The 20,728-nt window shown below is 44.9% G+C and overlaps 1 protein-coding gene across 1 annotated transcript in view; it reads right to left on the minus strand.

Annotated features, from left to right (window-relative positions):
• Positions 1-14,057, minus strand: part of LOC126428011 (acetylcholinesterase-like) — a 780,456-nt gene extending 766,399 nt beyond the window's left edge. Inside the window, exon 1 of the mRNA XM_050089893.1 lies at positions 13,824-14,057. Within this exon, the coding sequence (XP_049945850.1) occupies positions 13,824-14,057 (234 nt within the window). The remainder of the gene's footprint in view (positions 1-13,823) is intronic.
• Positions 14,058-20,728: the final 6,671 nt, after the last annotated feature.

A 20,728-nucleotide genomic window follows, 5' to 3' on the forward strand; every position in this document is an offset into this window, starting at 1 on the left:
TCAGAAACTGGACTAAAATACGTTAAAAATCATGTATTAAAAACTATGAAGACCACCGAGTCCTCACAGGTTACTGAGATAAAATTATTAAAACTTTGAAGCAGCATTATCGCAGCTAATATTGAGTTGTAATTGTAAATACAGTATGCATTAGTTCAGCGTGTTTAGGCTGATTTTACACACGCCAGAATGGTAGATGGTCATTTATCATTTTCACGGTCCAAAGCCTGTGCAAAGTGTGATGCGAATCAGCCTTTAATGTAAAAATTAAAAAGTCTTTCAAGCCTCACAAAAGTATCCCTATTGTTGTCACGTTAAGATAACTTTTTTCTGCCTTCCAATATTATGGCCATACTACTAAATAATTGTGAGTTCTAAAATAATTTTCTGAAGCTTCAGAATCGCAACTATCACCTAAAATACCATGCTTTGTTAAGCTGATAGTACACGCTTTCGTAAAAGAAAATGGGAACTGAACCTTTGAATTGAACCTAAAATTGACATCCCAAAACTGATCTGATGCTAAGGTTGACAATTGTGGCATCTCAAATATTTTTTATTTAAGTTTAGCTGCAAACATTTATAGTAAATGTAAATGTACTTAAGAACATTTAGATATAGTCCTTTAAAAATTTAAATTTCTTATTAAATTGTTGATTATCTTTAAACAAGTCAGTAAAAGCAAGGAGCTTACTACTGAAAATTAATTGTTACTAAAGAACATCAGAAACAAATGTATTAGACCTACTTTTCTTATACATTAGAGACTTTTTGAAAAGATATTTGATCATTTCCTCTGTCACTGACAGTGTAATTTCAGTTGCTTTGCAACACCAGGGATATCTACTTCTACATTATGTTTGCAGCTGTTCTCATTTCGAATTCTGGAATATTTACTTGACTTCTTTGGTGGAGGAATTTCGTAAAATGCATTTACTAACTCCACTTTAGTGGCACTGTCATCAGTAACATTACCGTCGCTGTCGCGCAGTAAAGGTACTTACTGAGCCTTTCCGCTGGTTTACTTAACATGGGACCAGTATCTCTTTGGATTTTCCGCCTCATTTCTAGAGTGAGTTTCGTTGTGGAAACTATTAAATCCATCTCGGATTGAAATACGCACCAAATTTCGAGCCTCAGTAAAACTTCACCAATCTTGGAGATTTTGCGTTCGTCTAAATTATACGTGCCTTTTGCGGTGTTCCTGCAACAGCTTTCTGTCGTGTTTTGTGTACCATGGGGGACCAGTTCCGTCTCTCATTAATTTATTTGGTATGAATATCTCGAGTGCTGTTGATACTATTTCTTTGAACTTAAGCCACATATGGTCTTCATTTACATAGTTTGGAAGGATTGGAGACTATCTCTTAGAAAGACGTCAACCGAATTTTTAGCTGCTTTTATAAATAGATATATTTCGCGTTTAGTTTTGGTGAATTTCTTTGTTACGGAAGTGAGCCTCTCTACGACTGCGTGTTCACTAATCCCTGTATCCGTCGTGATGCTCAGGATTATTTGTGGCTAAGAGGTCAAGTGTGTTTTCGTAACCATTTACAATTTGAATGGCCTCGTCAACTAACTGTTCAAAATAATTTTAAAAAAAGCATTTAGAACAATTACGGAAGTTGTTTTCTATTTACAACAGGGTATGAAAATGCATTTTTGTCAACATGCGGAAAGTAGATTGAAGTAACTGCCAACTATAATTGTATGAGTAGGGTACCTATTTGTGATGAGACTCGAGTTTTCTTTTCTTTGAACTGCTCAGCAACTGTTTCATCTGAGACCGGGGGTCGGTAAAAGGAGCCAGTTATTAATTTATTCCAGTTGTCGAATATAACCTCTGCCCATACTAAGTCACAGGAACTACCTGCTTCAAAGTCGATTGTGAGCTTACATTATTTTTCCTTAAGTTGTCCTTCTTGTTTCTGTTGTAGTGCAGATAATTTCAATTACGGCTTTTCCCTCCAGAACCTAAGATGCTTTCTCTGTGACCCTGTAAACACCAGAGCTAAACAATGTAGAACAAGAACGTATGTTACAAGCGTAGCATTCTGTATTACTTCATTTCCTTATTTCTAACATTTTAAAACTGTAAGTCGACTTTAGATGACATGTCAATCATAGATGTTCTTATCTCTATTTAGTGAACGTGTTTACAGCTATGTTTTGAATATTGTCCCGCTACTCTTTATTAACTAATGTTTTTAGAGAGTAAATTAATATGGAGTATGTCGTTCTTCTTTTCAAACATTCACAAACCCATTTATTCTTTCCCTATTGCCTTTTGGGTATGCAGTTGTAGTAATTAAAGTAGGCACAAATGCTGTGATAAAAAAGAAATGATTAGCGTACATTTGCATTCTCGTTTCATCGTTCCTTTCTTGTTGTTCCCATGCCGATGGATTGTTTCTATCGCAATCAGTAAGCGTGAAAGGGAGCTACCGTACAGGCAAAGGGATCTATATTTATACTTGGCAGAACTAATTATATACTGGCATAATCGTCGAAATTGCTTTCGTTTCCCAAAAGCTATAAATATTTCGATTTCGGAAAGGAAGCTCTATATTTGGCCAAGATGTCGAAGAAGAAGGTCCCTTACGTACTGGTTGTATCGAGTAAGATGTGGAGACGGCGGTTTGAAAGCTGACAGAAGTAGTACGAGGAAGGGCGTCCCTTACCTGAGGGATCAGATACCTGGCGAAGGGGCAAGTGTGGCAAATGTCCGGCGTGGCAAATGTCCGGTGTGGCAAATGTCCGGCATTCATTTTGCTACGCCGAAAGGCGGATAACAGAAGATGAAAATTCCATTCTATTTTTGGTCAATTATTAGAGAGACTCTGTCTTGAGTTCTCGAATGGAAAAGACGTATTTTTGTAAGATGTGAGTGGTAGCCATTTGTGTTGTTTGAGTAATAATTATAATTTCTGCAAAACCACGAAAGTTTTCTTTTCTTCCGCGCATCATCTCAATGTCAGGTCCACAAGCGGCCTGCATTCGGAAGAAGGAGCCCGATTAAGAACTGTTACAGACACGGTCAGCAGATAAATGTTCATGGCGGAAGGAGATGAAAATAACCAAGGACATCAGAAGTAAGTTCACCTTAAACGGACTCAAAGGAAAGGAACTACAAAAATCAAAAATTTGGGCATTAATTGAAAATAATTGATTTCCATTAATATTTTTATTTATGTACCCTTTATTATTATTGCTATTTATATGTACATGTACATAAATTTGCACAGCATGTCGCAAGTTTTTATGACAGGCCACCCCAGAAAAGTCTCATCGTATGTTGATTATCATTCTCGCCTAGAGCCAAATATGAAATGTACATTGCACTAACTGCACGATGTTGACTACAAATAACTCTTTGCCTTTTAAAATGTCAAGTGCGGACTATTGTAAAAAAAAAAAAAAAAAAACAGCCAGTGTATTCGTCGCTGCCAAGGGGAAATATAGTATATGCACTGTAAGAAAAAAAAAACGCACCACAAATAAATCATCCAGATGGGACAGAAATGGATAGACAGCATGTACATGTACAGACAAACAAATGAATACAGTTTTCAGAAAAATTGGATGATTCATTCAAGAGAAAGAGCTCCATAAATTGAGCAAGTCAGTACCATGTTGTGCCCCCTCTGGCCCTCAGGCAAGCAGTTATTTACGTTGGCATTGATTGATAGTTTTGTTGGATGTCCTTCTGAGGGAAATCATGCCAAATTCTGTTCAACTGGCGCATTAGACCGTCAAAGTCCGAAGCTGCCTGGTGTAACCTGCCAATAACACTCCAGACGTTCTCAGCTGGAGAGAGATATGATGACGTTGCTGGCCAGGACAGGGTTTGACAACCACGAAGACAAGCAGCAGAAACTCTCAGCGTGTGCGGCCGGGCGTTATTTTGCTGAAGCGTAAGCCCAGGATGGCTTCTCCTGAGGGCAACAAAACGGGCCCAAGAATATCGTCGACGTCTCCCTCAGCTGTAACGGTGCTGTGAATGACAACCAAAGTGATCCTGCGGTGAAAATAACTGCCATCCCAGACCATTACTCTTCGTTGTCAGGCCGTATGGTGGGCGACAGTCGTGTTGGTATCCCTCCGCTGTGAGGGGACTCACCAGATATGTCTTCGGCGTGGATCTCAGTAACTCCACTGGCACTGTTTTCAGTGATCATTCTGGCTTCGAACTGCACCCTCATGACCAATGAAGACGTATGTGGAAACACCCCGGACAACAGTGGAATACACTGTCGTCCACCATACTGCCCAACAACCAGAAGTGACCTATGGGGTGGCATTTCATTTCAAAGTGGTGACACTTCGGTTGTTCCCTGGCACCGTTAAACACAGGAATACGTTGACGATATTCTATGCCCCATTTTGTTGCCTTTCTTGGCAAGCCATCCTGAATTTACATTTCAGCAAGGTACTGCTGTCTTCGTGCTTGCCAAACCATACCTTGGCCAGAAAGTTCGGTAGATCTCCATCCAGTTTGGAACATTATCGGCAGGGCCCTCTAAGCAGCCCAGGATTTTGACGATCTAAGGCGCCAGATGGACAGAATTTGGCGTGATATTCCTCAGGAGGACATCCACAGATTCTATCAATCAATGCCACGTCAAATAACTGCTGCCACAAGGGCCAGAGGTGTACCAACGTGTTATTGACTTGCTCAGTTTGTGAAGCTCTTCCTCTTGAATTAATCATCCAGTCTATCTGAAACTGTAATCATTTGTTTGTGCTTACCTTTTTAGTCAAGTTTAGTGTTGCCTCCTTCAAAGTAGTTCCCTTATGATTGCACACACTTGATCCATCGCTTCTGCCATTTGTGGTAATATTTCTGGAACTCATCTTCTGTTATATCCTCCAAGACCCTCGTCACAGCTTTTTGGACATCTTGCGTTGTTTGAAAATGGTGTCCCTTGACCGCCGTTTTGACCGTTGGAAATAGAAAAAGTCGCACAGAGCGATATCTGGTGGTTGTGGTAGTACTGAAATTTGTTTTGAGATTAAAAATTTCTGTGCTGACAGAGCAGTATGGGATGGCGCATTTTCGTGATGCAGAATCCAATTATCAGCAATGTTGGCATGGACACAAAGAACTCTTTTATGAAGTCTTTCTAAAATTTCTTTGTAGTAATAATGGTTAACTGTTTGTCCAGGAGGCACCCACTCTTTATGAACAGTTTACATGCGTCCGTGAAGTCCACTGTTGTCTTCAGCATTCGTTCTGGCTTTACTAAACATTTTATGTCAACGAAAAACTTGAGCTCTTGACATAACCTACTCCCTGAAAGCCTTCTGAAGCTTACCGTAAGTTGTCGTCGCCTTTTCACCCAATTTAAAGCAAAAAGAAATGGCGTACCGTTGCGCAATATTATGCAGTTCCATTTCTGTGGCGAGAGACACAAACACATGTTAACTTATTACAGCACAACTCACGGCTGAGCACTTGCACCGATGTGCCGCTTGGACTAGAAGCAACTTATAGACCAAGGTCAAAGATATTGTGTCTACGCAAGCCTGCAAGGTTGGCATACATTGCAAATAAAATCAGTCTAATTACTCTATTCTCGCACTTAGTACACCACATGAACCAGTTTCCATCACATTCGGATAATTGTTTAGTGGTGAGCCCTTTTTTTGTCTTAGATTTGGATTTTCCTTTACATGGATCATTAAAATAGCACAAGGCGCCGACAGCAGGCCGATACAGTCCGCTAGTAAACCGTTTATTCAGTGCTGCGGCGTTTGACATCACGCTAAACCCGTGCGAATTCTATGGGCTTTCGATGGCAACTGCGACACCACAGAGAAACTCGCGTTTACTCGTGGTACAGCGACCGATACCAGTGCGACTGCGTTTCAAAAACTTTGTTGTACTCTTAGCTACAGTTCACCGGTAATAAAGAGTGGTGCAGAATGTATGCGACTGTGAGCTACCAGCTATCAAGCGTTTGCGCTATAAGACTGTAAATCAAGTGGATGTACTTGACAAATAACGTCATTTCACCAATACCGTTTTGAACTATAAAAAGGGAAATGGTTAATTAAGAAGCTAAGATGCTACACTAGCACGTGTTAAAAAATCAGATTTTTTAATTGCATACTGTTATGATTCTCGGCGTCAGTTGTTATGACGACAGGTGGCCAATGCTAAATAGAAACAACATATGTTGTAGGTTTGGCAGTGAAGTCGGTAGGGAGCTGGCTGCATAGTCTGTATCTGCAACGACTGAAATAATTATTAGTCGTTGGTGAAAATAATACAGGGTTATTACAAATGATTGAAGCGATTTCACAGCTCTACAATAACTTTATTATTTGAGATATTTTCACAATGCTTTGCACACACATACAAAAACTCAAAAAGTTTTTTTAGGCATTCACAAATGTTCGATATGTGCCCCTTTAGTGATTCGGCAGACATCAAGCCGATAATCAAGTTCCTCCCACACTCGACGCAGCATGTCCCCATCAATGAGTTCGAAAGCATCGTTGATGCGAGCTCGCAGTTCTGGCACGTTTCTTGGTAGAGGAGGTTTAAACACTGAATCTTTTCATAACCCCACAGAAAAAAATCGCATGGGGTTAAGTCGGGAGAGCGTGGAGGCCATGATATGAATCGCTGATCATGATCTCCACCACGACCGGTCCATCGGTTTTCCAATCTCCAATTTAAGAAATGCCGAACATCATGATGGATGTGCGGTGGAGCACCATCCTGTTGAAAGATGAGGTCGGCGCTGTCGGTCTCCAGTTGTGGCATGAGCCAATTTTCCAGCATGTCCAGATACACGTGTCCTGTAACGTTTTCTTCGCAGAAGAAAAAGGGGCTGTAAACTTTAAACCGTGAGATTGCACAAAACACGTTAACTTTTGGTGAACTGCGAATTTGCTGCACGAATGCGTGAGTATTCTCTACCGCCCAGATTCGCACATTGTGTCTGTTCACTTCACCATTAAGAAAAAATGTTGCTTCATCACTGAAAACAAGTTTCGCACTGAACGCATCCTCTTCCATGAGCTGTTGCAACCGCGCCGAAAATTCAAAGCGTTTGACTTTATCATCGGGTGTCAGGGCTTGTAGCAATTGTAAACGGTAAGGCTTCTGCATTAGCCTTTTCCGTAAGATTTTCCAAACCGCCGGCTGTGGTACGTTTAGCTCCCTGCTTGCTTTATTCGTCGACTTCCGCGGGCTACGCGTGAAACTTGCCCGCACGCGTTCAACCGTTTCTTCGCTCAATGCAGGCCGACCCGTTGATTTCCGCTTACAGAGGCATCCAGAAGCTTTAAACTGCGCATACCATCGCCAAATGGAGTTAGCAGTTGGTGGATCTTTGTTGAACTTCGTCCTGAAGTGTCGTTGCACTGTAATGACTGACTGATGTGAGTGCATTTCAAGCACGACATTCGCTTTCTCGGCTCCTGTCGCCATTTTGTCTCACTGCGCTCTCGAGCGCTCTTGCGGCAGAAACCTGAAGTGCGGCTTCAGCCGAACTAAACTTTATGAGTTTTTCTACGTATCTGTAGTGTGTCGTGACCATATGTCAATGAATGGAGCTACAGTGAATTTATGAAATCGCTTCAATCATTTGTAATAGCCCTGTATATATTGTACTTAAGTTGTGTTACTGGCTTCTTCATATGCCGCGTACAAACAGATATCTAGAGAGGCATGACTTATGCCATACTTGATTAAGCTTCTCGATAGAGGTTGCTTCATGTCAGCTGAAGGCTATGCTACATTCCTAGTTCACGTCCCGAGCAAGAGTGGACGAGAGCTCGCTAGATAGTTGTCACAAGCCGCGGGGAAGCGCTAGCGGCTCTAGTCGCGACTCGCGGGTCCAGCGATATATATTACGGACCGCGGTCGATATCTGCAACCCCTAACAAGTGTGGTATCGATCGTTGATACCACACATACTTCCTTCAAAAATCGACTGATAAACGTTAGGAAACTAAAAACTCACGCCAACCGAGAAGGAGGTGTTTTTGTTTTTCTTATGCACAGCCAAGAGTTTTTACAATATGAAAATGAGTGAAGCGGATTTTCAAACCCTTTTTCCCATCCTGGTCCGGCGCACATTGTGAACACAACCGAACAGGCCTACTCCCTCCAAAGTCCTTTGTCTGTGGTGCGTTGCATGTTTTGAACAGCCTTCTCTAAAGACGCCATAGTCCAACAACTGCATTCAGACTGATTGCACCCCTTTGGAATGTAGTGCGACCTCAGTTTTTGCTCTGGTTCACAGGGTAGAACTACTCGAGGCCATTCAAAACCGTTCGACGACATCCAATCGCGATGCGAAAGAGCAAGTGGTGCTTAGGCTTTCCCAGGCCTCCAAGTTTGCGAAAATGGCAAAAGCTCCCTATGAGAACCCCACCTCAGCATCATCCCCCAGAGCCAACTGCGTATGTTTGTTGAGCACTTTAAAAATCTACTGTACAGGGAAAACCTGTGGTGAGAGCCCTAGTCGCCTGCTGGTATGCACGCGAGAAGTAAGAGGTGTCAAGTTGTTGCCTACCTGCAGGCGCCTAGGACTCTCGTCACAAGTCGTGTCTGCAGATACATTTTCAAGGAGCTAAACAAACGTGGGTGAGTGACATTGAAGGTGTTGGCGAACTGGAGATCTTATAGGGACCTTTGCCGTTTAATTCACGCATGTGTCGATGTAGCATTCTTCTGCGATCACATCACAATATGGTGCAAACAAAGATGGCTGACAAAGCATTTCGTCGAATGGTTTTAAATGGTGTCTTGTAGTTCCACTCAGTGCACTAGTCATCAGTGTCAAAAATTGTAAAGGACGTCGCCCTGTTGCTTATCCAATTATTCTATAATCGCTTTCGACCTCAAAATCTGTGGGGATCAACACCTCAAGGGAAGCGGGCTTTTATGCCACCACTGAAGGCCTTTCTGTGTCTATTCTGAACGAGAGAGTATCTGAAATATTTTCCTCGACCATAGATAAGAAAACAGTGTGATTTCAACGCAGGGCGTCTCTGTTATAGCCTCTGTCATGGAGGTGTGAAGGAGGTAAATGTGAGTAAGAGAGGTTCGACGACATTCCCATCCAGTGACACATCCGTGATGGTGTTGGGCATAAACCTGGTGATATTTGGCGCACACGTGACACAATTAACTCCCCTCTCAGATCCTTTGAACTTCTAAGCTCTGATGTTTTTTTTTGGGTGTGTCGGGACTTCACTGTTTGAGGCGTCGCCGACCTCAAGGATGACGTCGTAAGGAGCCACGCCTTTTTATCATTAGATATTAAGGCCGTGGGCACCTCTTGAGCCAATTTCAGAAGCTATACGTCGCAGTGTGAAGTAAGTACAGGGTTTCGAAGAAGTGTCTCTACATTTCTGATGTCCAGTGTATTTTAGGCACGTCTATTTCCCTAAAGAAAGTGTGATTTATCGGCCACGAGAGCGCTGAGGTCACAATGGGGAGCAAGTTGTGTCCTGTGAGACGTAGAGAGGTCGTTTCAAAGCGTGCAACAACCACAACGGACATCACGTATGGTGTGCTTCTCACTCAGAAACATGTGTGTAAAGACAGCTTAATGAAAGAGTATAACCAAGCCAGACGAGGATCACTGTAGCGATGATACTGATCTCAGATGGAAAAGTCCAGTGATTTTAACAAACGGCAGATCTCATAGCTTGGAACCTGGAAGGAGCGAAGCTGGTTGGCTCATCAGATGTTGCTCACATGAGCATCTATGGAAAATGGTTGAGGCACAGTGGAAGCGCAAGTAGCCGACAAGGTCCACTCCTCATCACAGAATGTGGAGCTCGAAGGTTTGCCTGATCTGTATAAGAGAACATATCTTATGAGTAAAAGGATGGTGCACGACCTTGTGTTTCTGAGCACACTGTCCAGAGCACATTGTTGAACATGGGGCTCCACAGCAGACGCCCTTATGCATCCCCATATTGACTCAGACAGATCATGCAATGGAAACAGGTTCAAGACCCCACCATGGGAATGTGTTCCATAGTCATATCAATTATGTTTCCTGTTACATCAGGTCGAAGGTCGTATCCAGATACACTATCATGCAGATGGAAGGTTTTTGTATTGTACTGTATGGAACTGGGCACCTAGAAACGACAGAGGATACGTCCCCGCCAAAGCCCTCAGTGGTTCATAACAGGCGACAGCAGTCCAGTCACCGAACCACCGACCTACACCAAACACAGTGTTATTATGCAGTTCAGCCCCCAATGGACCCCAGGAAACGTCTCACATGAGACAAGAGTAGCCCCTCTGTTTGCGTGATAGGGTAAAAATGGCGTACGCGTACGTGGAGAAAGTGTTTGTGGAGCAATCGCCGACATAGTGTAACTGAGGCGGAATAAGAGGAACTAGCCCACATTTGCCGAGGCAGATGGAAAACCGCCTTAGAAACCATCCACAGACTGGCCAGCATGACAGACCTCGATACTAACCCACTGGGCAGATTTGTGCCGGGGACTGGCATGTCTTCCCTCCCAGAAAGCAGTGCGTTAGACCACACGATTAACCTGACGGGCTCAGATGGAGGGTTACTCAAAACAGGCATTGCCCAATATGTATTGCCAGTCAGGTGTAGTTCTATGATATGGGGAACATTCACCTGTTATTTCCTGGAACCCGTGGTAGTAATGAAAGTATTACAACAGCTGTGGACTGTGTGAAAAATACTCCAGAACAATTACATGTCACCATGCTGGACCGCATCCCTAGTGGTGATGCCATTTTCCAGTAGGATAACTCTCCTGCATAGAGGACCAGAATAGTGCTACAGTGGTGAGCTGTTCACAGCTTGTGTTTGTGCCATTTATTAACTTGACATCTTGTCTTTGCGGTACTGCTGTCCTGTTTCTTATTCGATTTACTGGTGTCACTAAGTTGCTGGCTTGCCTGCCTATGAGTGGCAGCATCAGCGCTTATCGATAAGAGCACTGTCATACTATCTTTGGAGTGACCCCAGTATTTCTGGGTCATGTATCGGGAGTTCAGTGGGGATGGAGCAGCAGTGAGGTCCGGACAGCCATGACTCGCCCGACTGTTCCCGGCACGCATGATTTCGGTGGGAACGACCTTGGTTGGTCGATCGGTCAGTCGTTCCATTGGACGACATGTATTTGGCCGTCAACTGCTTCCAGGTTCTCTGTGTGTATCGACTTCTGATTCCTCCTAGTTGTTCTACAGTGACTGGTTTTAGTATTGTTCGAGTTGCTTGTTGAAGTGTTTCGTGGAACTGTGTGTAGCTTGTGTGGTTTTGACTTAGCACCTATTTTAATGCTGTCTGCGAGCTGGATTGAGTCAGCTGGTTGGGACACAGCAGTGAGGAAGTCTCCGCGGCGTTAGGCCAGGCCGGGACTGCTGGTGGCGTGCACGCGCTGTCAGTTCGTGAGGTGCCAGCTGCAAGAGCGACAACGTTTGTTGCCCATCGAACCTGGATGATGAAGTTGAGTGATCATTTAACCTGTTATGAAACCTCAACTGTGTTCATTGCCAGTTGTTGCTTCCTGGGCTGCTCCAGCTAGCAGCAACATATGGTGTATTGGAGTCGGCGAAATTTTGCAGCCATCTTCCTATATTGTGATTAATTATTAAATTGACCGTTACTTGCCAGTAAAGTGCACCAACGGTATTTTCTGCCCTGTGGCCGTTAACGCCCCAGTTACCTGACCTGGTCCATAGCGTAGTTTTCTGGCAGTGTGCCTTTCCTCATTGTGTTGGTGCTGTGCGGCACGGCGTGTAGTTTGACAGCCTTTTAAGTTGTTTGGTTCATATTTTGCTTAGAGTGGTTATTGTTCCCTTGGCTGTTTTTAGACGCCAGTTTCTGAAGACGTAGTGCTGCTCGTATCCTCGTACTCAGCCAATATTTTCCGTCATTGCGCCATTGGTCGGACAGAAGGGAATTGGTTAAATTGTTGGTCGGTCCTTGGGCCATCCCTAGTTTGAGTTGCCATCCGATTTTTGCTGCCTTTCTCACCTCACAGTGTTTGAGCTACCTTCTCCGGCTGACCCTTGGAACACTTCTGAGCACCACTTCTTCTGTCTGTTTTAGATTGTGATTTTCATTTTAGTTTGAAGTACTGTGTGAGGCCTTTGGCTGTGTATTAATTCAGTTCCTTTTAAATTTTTCGTAAAGGCCTTCAGCCGTGTTAAACTAAAATTTGAAGATTGATTTTATTTTAAAAATTTTTTTCTTAAAATTTGTTCTATCTGAAGTTGTTTGTAATGCATGCCCTAAGCCATTAGTTGTTCGATGTGTTATGTGTGGCCTTCAGCTGAGCATTTATGTCAACCATTTTAATAAGGCCTTCAGCAGCGTTTATTCTTTAAAGGAAGGTTTTTATAAGAAGGAAGGGGTTTATTTAAAATTGCTTGTCTGACTTGTTGTCTAGGCCCTCAGCCATTGATTCAAATTTATTTGTGGCCTTCAGCCATGCAGCAAGTTAATATTCCTTTAATTAGGTTTCCGGTCATTCTATTGTAAGATTAAAAAGAAATTTCTTGGTTAGAAAAATTGTTTATTAATGTGTTTTAATTATAGTTGTCCTTCAGACGTGTAGTGTAGGCCTTCAGCCGCTAATTGTTTTCAATTGCATGTTTTTTTTTAAATTTTATGTTGTATTTTTAATTGCTTTTGATTTCTAAGCCAGGCCTTCAGCTGTTCTCGTCTTTGGTGTGGTTTTGGGCCTTCAGCCCAGAAATCACCTCAAGTTTTCCTTAACTAAGCCTTCAACCATATTGTTTGATTGTGATCTTTTAAAGCAATGTGTAAATAAGTGGTTCATAGTTGTGTGTTTCTTTGTGCAACTCACAGTAACCGTTTAAAGCCCCATCCACAACCGTAACCTTATCCTGTGCGCTCTCTGCGTACCTACCGACCATGCGACTTAAGAGTCTATCCTGTATTGGGTTTGTTGTGCACATAGTTCTGCATAGTTAGCACGTACACAACTTTCCCACTAGAGCGCGCCCCACTAAGCACAACAGCGCATGCGCAGCACTCATCCACCTCCGCACTACGAGATGGCACTGCCGTAGAGACGGACCAAATTCTGTTTCCGCCGATCCACGTATTAATATGTAACGCATCCAATGAGATTGCTGCTAACGTAGAATCTTTTCTCCTCGCGGATCACACTCGCGCAGTGATACCTGAACGCGCGAGGTATTATAACGAGTGTACAGATCTCCGATTAGTGCATCTACATTTGTCTGCACCAGTCTGGATTAGTCTGTACCAGTCTATAGTCAAGTTTCAGTCTGCGCCTAATAAGATTACCATATTCCTGTACATAGCCATGAAGATGAATTTATAGACACTTTTGTCAAGTATCAGAGATATATGTGAGAATACGATTAACGTACCAATACCAAAGGAACTTGAGGTTGTCATATGTAAATACCATCCAGAACCAAGTTAAGTTATTTTTAAGATTGTTATTATTTTAATAAATGTGTTTGAAAATTAATCAAGTTCTGTTTAAAGTAGGTCACCGTCAATCTGCTACTCTAAGCATGCAAGTGGCATTTCTATCGTCTGACCTAACGGCAGAAGATAAACACGCCACGATAAGACCACGAGACGTATTGCTGACACTCGCCTACTTCGTTAGAGCAACAATTCAAATAATCTGATGGTGTGTGTACCGAAGGTCTTACAGTACACACCACAGGGTTCCAAAGTTAGACCAACCCGAGGGCTCATAATGTTATGCTGTATCATCGTACACGTAGAGCTTGTGGCAGTCCCTCCAGGCTGGTGAGCAGCCCGATGGGACAGAACCGGCGTTGGCGCGCTACTGACCTCCCTGCCCAGCACGGTGACGGAGCGGCCGCGCACGAGCCCGCTGGTCGTGGCGACGACCAGGGGGTCGGCCGCGGCGTCCGCGCCCGAGGCGTTGGCGCTGGCGTGGCCGTGGCCGTGGTGCGAGCGGCCGGGCGAGCTGTTGTGGTGGCCCGCGTGCGGGAAGGCGCGCGCCTGCGCCCCGCCCACCGCCGCCAGCGCCGCCGCGGCCAGCCACAGCACTAGCCGGCGCATCTCCTCCTGCAACACCGGCGTCACCGGGGCCGCGTTAGCGCGCGGGCGCACTGTAGACGGCGCTCCGAGAGGGGACCGTCAGATCGAAATGAAATTAAAACTGTGTGCCGGACCGAGACTCGAACTCGGGACCCTCGCCTTTCGCGAAGAAGTAAAGCAGTGAGGACGGGGCGTGAGTCGTGCTTGGGTAGCTCAGGTGGATTCCGACAGCTGTCTCAACGTCGCTCAATCAGTCGCCATGGCCGTAGGAGACGTGCTGACCCCAGCGTGTGTCGAACCCCTACAGCTTCGTGGCACTATCAAATGTCTCCGGATTTCACGACGACATACAGCGCACTGCGGCTCTTAACTACCGCCGCCTATTACAACAAATTCGGGTCCAGATCTTCAGCCTTCGTCTGTGGACCCTCGACATTCTCCAAAGGACACACTTCGTCAATGTTTACCTCGCATCGCACCTTCCGCACATAGCGCGTGTCCTTCCAATACCGTTACTGATGGCTCGACGTCTATTAGCGGCATTCGAAGCCTACGTCAGTACAGGCATGCTCTTCAAAGTCAGAGTCACTGACCCTTCCCCCAGAAAGGGGAGGTCTTGGTCTAGTCCACGTCCACGACAGAGCTGTGGCCCTGTATGTCAGCTCACACATCAAGCTGTGGCGCCACCACCCGGAACGTTTGACAGGTTGGCTGTTGGAGTCCTTAGCTCCGACCCCACTGACGATGCAAGACATACCCCCACCCTTCTACTACTTCGGGAACTTTTACATTGAACACAGCTATGTCCGTATCGCAGTACCACCGACGAAACAGGCGTCGGCGCCGGATATATATCATGTCCTACAACAGAGGCGCCCACCAAACATCGTGGAGGCCAAAAGCCCTCAGATTAATTGGAAGGTGGTGTGGAAGATGATTCACATGGTTACACTGGACACAGACGTCCGATCACGCCTCCACAAGATAAACATGGCGGAATCGCCTCTATGTGTAGACTGCGGGACACAAGACACGGACGAACACCGTCTCACATGTGGTGCAGCAGAAGACTTATGGCGCTCGGTGCGACAAATTTTGTCCTATTTTCTACGAGTGACTCCGGAACACATTATACCTCTGTTTCTACTATTTCCGGATCAACAGTATTTCCCGCGCACCAAGACCAACGCTGTCACATGGATCCGTGCACATGTGGTACACTACTTATTTCACGATGGACCTAAAGATGCATTCGACTTTTGGAACTACCTACAAGAACGTCATTACAAGATCGTACAGAACCCAAAATACAGACTTTTTCTAATTACTTAGGGAGTGAGCTAACAAGACTAAGTTCGATTCTAGGTGGAATAACATACGACATACGTGAAGACATATCTGGATGATGCAGCACAAGGAGAGTAGCGACGCACCCTTCTGCATCATGTACACACCACTTTTTTTTTCGTTTTCCCCATATGCATTACCTCGGTGTAGGAACGTACCGAGATATTGTTTTCCTTACTCGGAGCACGATGCGGTGCTGGGTACATTTATTTTTGTTGTGGTATAAAGTAAAACCAAATGAAGTGTATATTAAAAACAGTAAATAAAAATAAATAAAAATTTCCACAAAAGATTTCCCCTTACCATCCCTGATTCCTTGATTCCTTGACGGGTGAGATGGACACTATGACCAGGCCTCGGGTTATGACCCCTGATCACTCTGCCCTCCCCGCCCTCCTGAAAAAAAAAAAAGTGGTAGAGCACTTGCCCGCAAAAGCAAGGGTCCCGAGTTCGAGTCTCGGCGTGGCACACAGTTTTAATCTGCCAGGAAGTTTCATAGCAGCACACACTCCGCTGGAGAGTGAAAATCTCATTCTGCATTATCAGTCATAATTGTACAAATGATTCACTTGATCTGAAAATCAAGACGTGTAAACAAATACAGTGAGTACAAGCAGACAAGTACAGTACAATATTAACAATGTGTTGAACCGCCTCTTGTTGAAATATATGTGTGAACGATCCAGTGTCGAGTTGATTAGCATCAGGTGTAAGCTTAGGAAGCAAGCCAGTCATGCAAGAGTCTGAACAGGATGTAGGAAGTCTTGAGCAACTCGAGCTGTATGCAGATGAGCACTGGTTTGCTGGAGAAGTGCACTCGTAGACCAGATAGGAGAGGTCCCATGTGAGATCAAAGGACGTGATGAACACAGGACTGGCCACATACAACAATTCTGGATTGACTATTGTAGGCCATGACTGCCTCAAAAATTATGCTGGCTGTGCAGGCAGTGCGGCGTGCTACAGTACAGGTGGAACTCATTGTGTTGCCTGCATACCTGCATGCATTTATCATCCATCCCCAAAGCGAATCACGCTTCATCACTAACCACCATGTTTTACTAACCTATGACACAATCAACATCGTTCTGGTTTGGTATCACTGTAGATGGATTCACTAATGTCTCATTGTTAACGACAGTACATGACTGGTAGGATTTCAAATTGGTGCAAAGACTAGCAACTTCCTTTAAATGTTCAGAAATGTAAAACTATGCACTTCACAAAAAGAAAAATACAGTATGCTATGGCTATAGTAAACAAACGATCACAATTGGAAGCAGTCATCTGTTACAAATAACTGAGTGTAACAGTATATACCAATATGAAAATGAACGATTACGAAGTCTCAGTCATAAAAGGAGGTGGCAAATTTCAGTTCATTCGTAGGCCAGTAGGAAAATGCATAAGCCTGCAAAACAGATTACTTACGAAAGACGGGTTCGACATGTCTTTGAATACAGGTAGTCGGTGTGGGACCTGTCCCAAATTCGAATAACAACGAATCCTGGGCGTTTACGAAGTGTCATCCTCTGCCAGTGGTACCATTGGATGGAGTATGTAGGGTCACGTGCTCCACTCACAGGTCTCCCAGCTCTTGTCGGGTTTCTTGATCTTGGAGCCGCTTGTACTCGGTCGAGTAGCTCCTCAGTTCGCTTTGCAAGGCTGCGTGCTCTCCGTACCAAGGAAAGGTCCCTGGCAGCATCAGCAATTGGACGCAGATCCTGCACAGGCAGCCAGGCACTCTGACCACTGAGGTACGGAGCTGGACACAGAGCATACGCAAGAACGTTGGAAATTTGCATCTGCGAGGCGTTTACAAATGGTTTGTCGGACAATTGGCACATGTAGATCTGCTTGTATCGTGGAGCCAGTCACTGCAGGATCCCTGATAGCTCGCCACATGATCTTTCAATCCTCTGGCCTCGCCATCTTCCCAGTCCCTCCGTACCCAGTGCGTCGCACATTGGTGCCATCTCCTGTCCATTGCTCTCAACATCATCTAAACACTCTCACAATCGAGCTAGCGAGGTACACGGCGTGTCGACCGGACTAGGGTTTTCCTGCCAATCACTAGGCCCCTCTGAAACTCGCTTAACAGTACGAAACGTCGCCTAACACGTCTACCTGTACCTACTAACGTCCTCCTAAGGTCGGGATGTGATCGTCACGTGTATGACTCGTTCACTATGCAATGTTTAAACAGGGCCTCTGACCCATTGGAGCGCCACTGCAGGGTCTGTGGGCACATGCACTGGCACCAAACTAGGATAATTCGCATGATGGATCCCATTCTACTTGTTTGCAGTTACACGCTGGTACCTTTCTTCCGCCTGGGTGAGCTATTTCCAACGTTCTTGAGTATGCTGTGTGTCCAGCTCCGTACCTCAGTGGTCAGAGTGCCTGGCTGCCTGTGCAGGATCTGCGTCCAATTGCTGATGCAGCCAGAAACCTTTCCTTGGTACGGAGTGCACGCAGCCTTGCAAAGCGAACTGAGGAGCTCCTGGACCGAGTACAAGCGGCTCCAAGATCAAGAAACCCGACAAGAGCTGGGAGACCTGTGAGCGGAGCATGTGACCCTACATACTCCATCCAATGGTACCACTGGCAGAGGATGACACTTCGTAAACGCCCAGGATTCGTTGTTATTCGAATTTGGGACAGGTCCCACACCCACTACCTGTATTCAAAGACATGTCGAACCCGTCTTTTGCAGACTGATGCATTTTCCTACTGGCCTATGAAACAACCGAAGTTTGCCACCTTCTTTTATGAAAAAATGTTCAAATGTGTGTGAAATCTTATTGGACTTAACTGCTAAGGTCATTAGTCCCTAAGCTTACACGCTACCTAACCTAAATTATCCTAAGGACAAACACATACACCTGTGCCCGAGGGAGGACTCGAACCTCCGCCAGGGCCAGCTGCACAGTCCCTGACTGCAGCGTTTTATCCTTTTATGACTGACTGTAATCATTCCTTTTCATATTGGTACAAACTGTTACTCTCAGTTATTTGTAGGAGGTGACTGCTTCCAGTTGTGATTCTTTGTTTACTATAGTCATAGCATACTGTATTTTTCTTTTCGTGAAGTGCACGATTTTACATTTCTGAACATTTTAAAAAAGTTGCTAGGCTTTGCACCACTTTGAAATCTTACCAGTGTCTCACTGAATATTCGTGTAGCGTTGCTCAGACAGTACTTCATTGCCGATAACTCCATTATATCCCTTACACTCTGAAGTTAGTAGCAACATTCTCTGTGATGTCATTAACAAGCAAAATGAAGAAGGATCCAAACACATTTGTCTGTGGCACACCTGAAGTTACTTCTATGTCTGTGAACGACTTTCCATCCAAGGTCTGTATCTACATCTACAAGCATACTGCGCAAGCCAAAGCACGGCCAGAAACTGGAAAGCAAATTCAAAACGTTACTGCGAATCATGAGGTTTCCGTTGCCGCAGCGTCTGGATCTCGTTCGTGTACCAGTGTAAAACACACTGCGAAACTTTCCATGCTGTTGACCATGGGATGGATAATTCTCGTGACACTGCCCAAGCAGTAGCGCTATCCGGGGTACGTGCTCCCTGGTCAGTTACAGCAACAGCAGTCTCGTCAATAATTTGCATGGCGATAGGACGGCTTCCTCCTCCATGTGCCACACCAAGCTGATGCGCGTTTTCGAATTTCATCACCATCATCATCATCATCATCATCATCACCATCATCTTTAAACCATTTAATGACATCGGACCTTTCCTGAGGCCTTTCAGTCGGCAGTGCTCTCTCAGTTCATCACTAGAATTGTTACTGTTCACATAAAACAGTTTAATTAAGAGTGCATGGTGTAGATGTCATACCGTGAAGCAAACAGTAGGCTATATAGCGTCAGGATTATTCCTGGTGTCGGCAAATGAAAGTAATTTTTTCAGAGTAAATCGTTTCCGCATTAACGCATTAGCACATGTACCAAGTTTGTGATGAATAGGATATGTTGGTATGTCGAATGACTGTTCTACTAACATCCTTTAGATTGTGTGATTCATCACATAACCGAAACTTAGAGGATTTCTTTAGGTGCTCATGTTGAGGACCTCACACTTTTCATTATTTAGGGTCAGTTGCTACTTTTCGCAACATACAGGTCTCTTTTCTAAGTAATAACTTCTGCTGACTTCACTGCATCATCTGAAAACAAACTAAGAGGGGTGCTCAGATGCTCTCCAAAAGTGTTTACACTGATCAGCTGGTATGGTATGTCCCTCTCTGGCACAGATATGAAAGCAATGAGGCCTCGGTAGGTCTCTGGAGGCAGCTGGCTCCTCATCTCCACGTGCAAGTCACCCAATTCCCGTAAATCCCAGGGAGGGGGGCAATAAGCTCTGACGCCACACTCAATCACGTCCCAGACGTGTTCGATCAGGTTCAGATCTAGTGAGCCAACTGGAACTCACCACCCCATCACACTGCTGCCCTTGTGACACGGCGCATTAACGGTGCCTTAGACCAGCTCCACTGGACCCACGGATGCCTACGTAAATGTTCCCCAGAGCATAACGGAGCCGCCGCCAGCTTATTTCCGTCACACAGTACAGGTGTCGAGGAGATGTTCTCCTGGAAGATGACGGATTCGCGCCGTCCCATCGGCACAATGAAGAAGGTATTGGTATTCATCAGACCGTCCAATGCTCTGCTGACTGACCAACGTCACATTAGCACAGGCACGAGTTGTCGATTGTGGAGGCCCATCGTTAGGAGTGTTCGTTGCATTGTGCGCTCAGACGCACTTGTACTCAGCCCAGCATTAAAGTCTGATGTTAGTTCCGCCACAGTTGGCCGCCTGTCCTGTTCTACCGGTGTGCCCAGTCTACGACGTCCGACATCTATTATGAGGGGTGGCCGTCCAACCTCACGACGTCTCGACATGGTTTCGCCTTTGTTTCGCCACGTATTGAAGACACTCACCACGGCACTCTTAGAACACCCGACAAATCATGCAGTTTCCGAAACGAGTGCCGAGTCTCCAGGACACCACAATCTCCGTCGGTCAAACGCCTTCCCTATTCTACACACGGACAGCACGCTCACTGATTCTACATGCACCGAGCATGTGTCTGACTAGCAGTCACTCCTCGCCAGGTGACGCTGCTATCGCCTGGATGGGTTTACAGCGATAGTAGATGGTCATAATGTTCCAGCTGGTCAGTGTAATAGACTAGAAACAGCACAGCACCTGTAATGCTTGCTTAGGGAATGCCACAACCACTTCTGTTTTACTCAATGACTTCCTTTCTGACAGGAAATCACGAATGCAGTCGCAGAACTGAGACGATACTCGTATA

The sequence above is a fragment of the Schistocerca serialis genome, chromosome 12 (genome assembly GCF_023864345.2).
Source record: "Schistocerca serialis cubense isolate TAMUIC-IGC-003099 chromosome 12, iqSchSeri2.2, whole genome shotgun sequence".
In the NCBI taxonomy this organism is placed as follows: domain Eukaryota; kingdom Metazoa; phylum Arthropoda; class Insecta; order Orthoptera; family Acrididae; genus Schistocerca; species Schistocerca serialis.